At 44.1% G+C, this 6,217-nt stretch overlaps 2 protein-coding genes across 4 annotated transcripts; one reads left to right on the top strand and one right to left on the bottom strand.

Moving 5' to 3' along the window:
• The first annotated feature begins 232 nt into the window (after window positions 1-232).
• On the top strand, window positions 233-2,091 carry mrps18c (mitochondrial ribosomal protein S18C). Of its 2 annotated transcripts, XM_088281914.1 has the most exons (6): window positions 233-360; window positions 435-499; window positions 583-666; window positions 1,134-1,191; window positions 1,277-1,336; window positions 1,964-2,091. In XM_088281914.1, the coding sequence occupies exons 1-6, from the start codon at window positions 285-287 to the stop codon at window positions 2,038-2,040; spliced, it is 420 nt and encodes a 139-aa protein (XP_088138040.1). In that variant the 5' UTR covers window positions 233-284; the 3' UTR covers window positions 2,041-2,091. The 2 variants fall into 2 exon arrangements, with proteins under 2 accessions (XP_088138040.1, XP_088138039.1); XM_088281913.1 differs by having other exon boundaries at window positions 1,277-2,091.
• On the bottom strand, window positions 1,532-5,812 carry abraxas1 (abraxas 1, BRCA1 A complex subunit). Of its 2 annotated transcripts, none has more exons than XM_088281911.1 (8): window positions 5,455-5,812; window positions 4,784-4,874; window positions 4,224-4,260; window positions 3,833-4,096; window positions 3,661-3,771; window positions 3,514-3,598; window positions 2,983-3,094; window positions 1,532-2,358 (listed from the first exon to the last, which is right to left on the bottom strand). In XM_088281911.1, the coding sequence occupies exons 1-8, from the start codon at window positions 5,566-5,568 to the stop codon at window positions 2,129-2,131; spliced, it is 1,044 nt and encodes a 347-aa protein (XP_088138037.1). In that variant the 5' UTR covers window positions 5,569-5,812; the 3' UTR covers window positions 1,532-2,128. The 2 variants fall into 2 exon arrangements, with proteins under 2 accessions (XP_088138037.1, XP_088138038.1); XM_088281912.1 differs by having other exon boundaries at window positions 1,552-2,355.
• Between the last annotated feature and the right edge of the window lie 405 nt (window positions 5,813-6,217).

Below are 6,217 nucleotides of genomic sequence, written 5' to 3' on the forward strand. Positions count from 1 at the left end.
AAAAATAATTTTCAAACATGTAATAATAACAGAATAATTAATGAAATACAAGAAGATAAATTATATCAATAAAACATCAATAGAAACTTTTTTGAAGTAGAAACTGAAAGACACAGCTAAAGCAAATAACTGGAAAATAACAGAAGGAACTAAAAAAGAGTGGAAACAAAAAATAATCCGTAGGAAGTAAAAAAAAAAAAATCACTAGGAATTTTAAAAAAAACGTATGAATGAGAGCATGCAGGAAGTAGATGTGTACAATTTCCGGGTCACAATAAGTCAACATGTTCCATCTCAAGCGGACACACCGTTTATTATTTGGTTTCTTTTCACGCCTCCGAAATGCGAGCAAGCCTGCAGGTTAGCATAATAACTCGTCCATATTCGTTGTATTCGATCTAATGCTAACCCTTTGTCATGTTGTTGCGCTGCAGCTTTGACCAGCGCGCCCGTTTCATGTGACAGCGAGACGCACCGACACCAAACCAAACACGACCTGGTGAGTTGTTCACTGCTTTTTTCTTTAACCTGAACAACATTCGAGATATGACGTCATGCGTCCCTTGTCATCTCCGATGGCAGCTCGTCAAAATGGACAACCCGTACAAGGAGCCGCCCAAGGGTTGCGTCCTCTGCAATGTCACTGTTGACTTCAAAAACATCCAGGTAGGTGCTCAATCTGGTCTTCTACACGCGCGTCAACGTCACTTGCAAGAAAAAGTAAAAAATTTTTTTAAAAAAATCCCAAAAAAATAAACACGGAAGAATAATTTTTAAGCCCCTAAAATATCCTCAATGTTGATTTAACGTTCAATGTTTTCCACAAACATAGGGGGCAACGGGGAGGAAAAAAAGCACAGCAGAAGTTTAAAAAAAAAAAAAAAATTTAACTGTATTGTATTCTGCAGTTATCATTTTACCACGGCCATGTCAGTCATCAGGTCAGGCCTTTTAAAGCCAATCACATTCAAAGACATTGATACCACTGTAGTGCACAATGTGAGGATAGAAACCCCAAGTGGCCAAAAATAGCGCCTGCACCTCATGAGCATATTTCACGTTAATATTCTGCCGAAAGCTTGAAACCATCTCAATTTTTGATGCGAAAGCCTAAACGTGGCATTTGTGTGTAGCTTCTGTCTCAATTCATCTCGCCACACACGGGAAGGATCTACGGCCGTCACATCACAGGTAAGCCCCACCCACAAGTCATGGGGACCAAGCAACATGCCTTGTGACTGGATGGCCAACTAACATGCGAATGTGTTGACATCAGGCTTGTGCGGGCACAAGCAAAGAGAAATCTCCAAAGCTATCAAGAAGGCACACGCAATGGGTAACGTGACACCATGCAATCTTTTTACACAACTTAAACGCAACGCTGCCAACTCAAACAGCAAAGGGTTCAAAAGCCGACTCAGAGGTGCCTTGAGATAGGAGTGACCTGAGCATTTGAAGCCATCCTTCTTGACAGAGAAACATTTGAATTGAATTTAAAATAACCACAAGAATTTTGACATCTACATCCTGATGGGCTAATGAATATTTGATCACAAGCGGTGGTGCAACACATGTAGGCAGCCACAACTTGCATTTTAAATCCTCTTCGAATAGCGGCGAATTTTATTTCAGAGTACTTCATTTTGACCATCCCCTTTGTGTGTACTGTACAGTCCCCAGATGGCATAGAGACACAATCGCCATTGAATCAATGCAAAAAAAAAAAAGTCAGTTGTTTTTACTAAGTGTTATTTTCCTTATTAAAAACACCTTTTCACATTTTTTTTCTGGGCTGCAAGAAAATATTCTGAGATATTCCTTCCATTTCCATGGGAAAAGTCACCATTATCTTGAGGCATCCGTTCAGATGCTACAAGATAGCGCCAAAGCTCACGCCAACATAGTTGGCACCAAGATGCGGCCTGTCAAAATAATTTGCTTTCTAATTAGTGTGTGTGTTTAGGTTTCATGTCGGTGACGCACAAACATCCCCAGTTGATGGTGGATCCCAACATCTGCGGCATCAAACATTTGGATTAGCCCCGCCTCCTCTTGTCGGTCATTGGCCAATAAATGTGAATAAAGTCAAAACTTGTTGACTGTGCCGTCTTTCTTGCTGATGACAGCATCACTTTGTGGCATCACCCTTGTGCCGCTTCTTCCTGCCGGCCAGCAGCGTGCCAGCCGACCTTTTCCCAGCCGTGATTGGTCGCAGCTTCATCTCAGCACATGCGCCGTCCGGCACGGGGAAGGCGTCCAGCGTCAGCGTGCAGGAGCCGAGGAGCGGCGAGCGGGCCAAGAGCGTGTGGATGGCCAGCTGGAGGCGGATGTTCCTCTTTGCGACAGGTGCGCCCTCTGCTGGCGACAGGAAACAGGAAGTGCATCATGTTCATCGTAGTATTATGTAGAGGTCAAGTTTTCAGGGTAAAATGGTCGCTACGTGACTAGAGATTTTCTTTACTGACGCACGGATAAAGAACACTTCCAGCTTCCTTCTACCAGCCGTGCTGCCCAAATAAATATATTCCATGTATGAAATCAATTGACATGATGGGAAAAAAAAAGTAATTGTCGCGATATCTATAGTTAGCTTTCCTTAGGTTTATAAATGTAAAACGTTTCAGTTTTTGTTTTCAGTTTACTTCATTAAAATGCTTTTTCAATTCTAGTTTTCATGACTAAGACGACAACAAGGTGTCTTTGCCCCATCCAATATGGTGGTCAAGCTAACGCATGTAAAAAGGAAGCTATGTGAATGAGGTCATTTGTCTTCTTGGCCGATGTCCAATTGAGCACTTCCGCTTTTCTGGGGAAAAAGAATGAGTGGCTTGTGCTTGAGCTGTTTCTATCTGGACTGCCTGACACAAAAGCACTGGGATGGCGACAGCGCTCTGTGGCACTCCACATGTTGTGCGTTCCCGAACAGTCAGAGTGACGCAATGTGTGCTATGTGCTTTTTTTTTTTCTTTCTTCATAATTTACCTTTAATGGCTATGGCCGACTTGCTGTCGCTCAGCTTCTTCCTGAGGGCGCAAACGTCAGCGAGTATCTTGTGCATGGCGCGCTCGCTGTCCACCACGGCACCACACGCCCTCTGAATGGTCCAGAGAGAGACAGGAAGTGTGAGGGCAGTGGCAAGACAAGATTTTTTTAAAACTCATTTGAAGGCTCATTTTTATTTGTTGACCCAGCATGAGCCATTTCACACTGTTCTGCTTGTATTGTATAGGAAGGCAAGCTAATGGTTCGAAATGTGGTGCACGTCCAACTGAAATTGTAGCTTGACGAAAGATTTGAAAACAATTCTAAATGATTAATTGCAAATGTATTCCACTTCCCTGTTAAATATAACCAAATTGTACTTAACAAATGTACTGCTGTGGTTCTAAAAAAAAAAAAAAGGTGAAGCCACTTGAACCCTTTGCACAATTACAATTAATTCCGTGATTTGTCGGCTTACCACCAGAGGGAGCCCACGTCGCAGGCGTCACTATAGCGGAAGAACTAACTCACCTGAAGCTCATCCTGCAGCGACTCATTCATGGCGTTGACGGCATCCACATCTGCCAACTGGCCGCTGCCGTCCAACAACTTGGAACTTGGACAGGAAACAAACTCACAAGCTCCGCCCACATGGGGGCGCATGCGCACGTGCTTTACCTGTGCCGGCCGATGGCACGCCAAAAGCCTGCCGCCGAGTACGACGGCGAAGCCGTCCAATAGGCCTGGTGATCCAGCGACGCCAAGTTGGTGACCACCAAAGGGACCTGCCTTCACGCCAGTGATGACATCACATCATAATGACATCATCACACCACTAGTACATCATTACCTGTTGCCAGAGACGAAGGCAGCGTATTCGGCGCGATGGGTCGAGCCAGTCTGCGTTAGCGCGGCGGGCGTCACCAGGAGGAAGATGGCGTGCGGCATGCGCAGCGCCACCTTCAGGTTCTCATGTACAGCCTTCTCACGCATGCTCATTCGCTGTTCCGAGTTCCTGCGCTGGCGGTACCAGCCAATCACGCGCTCCGGATTGTTGCCCCCCAGGAGCTTGTGGAGCGCCTCCATGTCTACCCTGCCCGTGGCATCGTACCACCTATGCGGCACACACATGTACAAAGACAACACATACACGCAATTTACAAACATGCACGTGCGCACACTCACACACACACATACTTGTTTTCCGACTTCTGATATGTGAAGTCAACATGTGGACTCACGTGCAGAGTTTGTGGGAACACACGTGTTTGTGAATGCCTGCAACACATCAGATGAGAGACGACGTCATGGCAGGAGAAAGTGGACATTTTGTTTTTGATGTCCAAGTACACACGATCAAGCTAATTTTAGACCATTAACATTTGGAGTTGCGCACTATTGGAATTAGTCGCCAAATAGATGCTAGGGCAGCACTGAGCTTTACGCTACACAGTTTGTATGTGAAACATTTTGGTTTCAAAAAGGCCAACTGTGTACTTGTTTTGAGGTTGACAATTACAGAATGCTAATTTCCATGAAAATCACATCAATGTTAGCAGAGCTGGGCACTTGACCCTGTTTTGAGGGTCAGTCCACCGCCCTCCGGACGCGATCTCGGTACCCTTCCAGCCTCGACCCTCCGGCCTTATTCATAAAATTTGTCACCCCTCAACCTCTGCCCCAAAAATGGGTATCCGGCCAGGCCGGACCGTTCAGCCATCGGGGCGGAATGTTAGGATTTTCAACGATTGCGTGTGCGCACGGAGCAGGGTTCAGCCCGCGTTTATGGGGTTGTCCTTACTGGAAGTTTGTCGGAGGTGGACGTGGTCCTCTTGTGTGTCGCTGATGGTCACGTGCTCCTCCACGTGGGTCTCGCCCAAGATCAACCCTTCCTGCTCAACACACAGACACCAACACAAATCCTTATCATTTTTGTTTTTATGCTATTCCGGGCACGGTGCAATCAAATGTGCTCAAAACAAAACATGACTTCAGTGTCTTAAAGAATATGTATCATGCGGAATCAACCTTTTTCGTTTTTAATGCCCTTTCCGCAGAAAAAACACCTCCAAAGTGGTGTGTTCCTCTGTTTTGGCATCTTAGGGTATTCAGAAGCCAGCAGTTACTGTTTGGTGGGCTTTAATAATTTTTTTTTTTTTTTTACTGTCTTTTTTTTTTTTTTTTACTTTGTCGGGGAGAGGCGGGGCAGAGTTTTGGGGGACCCAGGTGTATCATTTCCGGGCCATAAAAATAGTCACCAAAATAACTCATATTTGGTGGGAAAAGTGATCGCCATAGTGCCAAAAGATATATATCATGTTTAAGGCTACAATTAAGTGTAGACATCTCAAAACAACATGATACATCTCCTATGAGACCCAAGTTGAAATGTGACGCGAACTAGTTTAACAACTATGATGCTAAGCGACTAAACGCCGATGCTAACTCGGTAAAGGTCGGCTGTTTCCTCACCACGTCCGAGTCTTTGTTGACGTGCTGAAACATAAAAGAAGTCAAAACTATTCCTGAGATCCGAACCGTAGGTTCCGCCATCTCTCTCGCGTGGTTGGTCTCATTCGAGAGCATCACTGAGCCGCAGAAGAAACGCAGTCAACGCGGCGCTGGGCGCAATCTTGCTACGTTCGATACCACGCATTTCGATCAGTTCTCTCGCTAATTGTTGAGGCAGAAATGGTACAAGTAGTACAAATAAACGATGCTTTGTCGGGTACTTTCTTTAGCCTCTTTTCGTGTCATATTTATTGAAGCATAACAATTCTAGCTTTACTGCGCAACAGCAAACGTGTCTATAAGAAAAAAAAGGAAGAGAGCGCACTACTTCCTGTGGGTGTCTACAAAATAAAATCTTCCTTTTGTACAGGAAGCAAGAGCGCAATAAAACAAATACTTAACAGTAATATTTTTGTTTTTTTAGACGTTTTGTTAAAAAGGGACTGTCATTCATAGATGGAGTCAAAAAGTTCAAATTTGTTTTAAAAATATCTAATTAGTCACGTCCTCAACTTTATTGATACAGCACGTTAACACCCTCAGCTACGACAACAGATCCAACAAAAAAACATAAACGACAAGAATAGACAAACAACCTTGCGATCTTAATACAGATAATATAAATACTTTATTAAATAATAAAACACATACATATATTACTAATACAAAAACAGATTACTTCACATTGAGATTTACCATACAGGACAGATCCAGACTTTTATAA

This window comes from Idiotropiscis lumnitzeri, chromosome 18 (assembly GCF_059441095.1).
Source record: "Idiotropiscis lumnitzeri isolate Australia: NSW breed Sydney's pygmy pipehorse chromosome 18, RoL_Ilum_1.0, whole genome shotgun sequence".
Classification (NCBI taxonomy): Eukaryota; Metazoa; Chordata; class Actinopteri; order Syngnathiformes; family Syngnathidae; genus Idiotropiscis; species Idiotropiscis lumnitzeri.

Bases quoted from the DNA above. Each gene is read 5' to 3' on its own strand.
- mrps18c (XM_088281913.1), top strand. From the start codon at position 285: ATGTTCCATCTCAAGCGGACACACCGTTTATTATTTGGTTTCTTTTCA. The intron at 500-582 runs GTGAGTTGTTCA...CTCCGATGGCAG, and splicing joins ACCAAACCAAACACGACCTG to CTCGTCAAAATGGACAACCC. The intron at 667-1,133 runs GTAGGTGCTCAA...ATTTGTGTGTAG, and splicing joins TTGACTTCAAAAACATCCAG to CTTCTGTCTCAATTCATCTC.
- abraxas1 (XM_088281911.1), bottom strand. From the start codon at position 5,568: ATGCTCTCGAATGAGACCAACCACGCGAGAGAGATGGCGGAACCTACG. The intron at 4,261-4,783 runs GTAAGGACAACC...GATGTGTTGCAG, and splicing joins CCACCTCCGACAAACTTCCA to GCATTCACAAACACGTGTGT. The intron at 2,359-2,982 runs GTAAATTATGAA...TCCTGTCGCCAG, and splicing joins GTCGGCCATAGCCATTAAAG to CAGAGGGCGCACCTGTCGCA.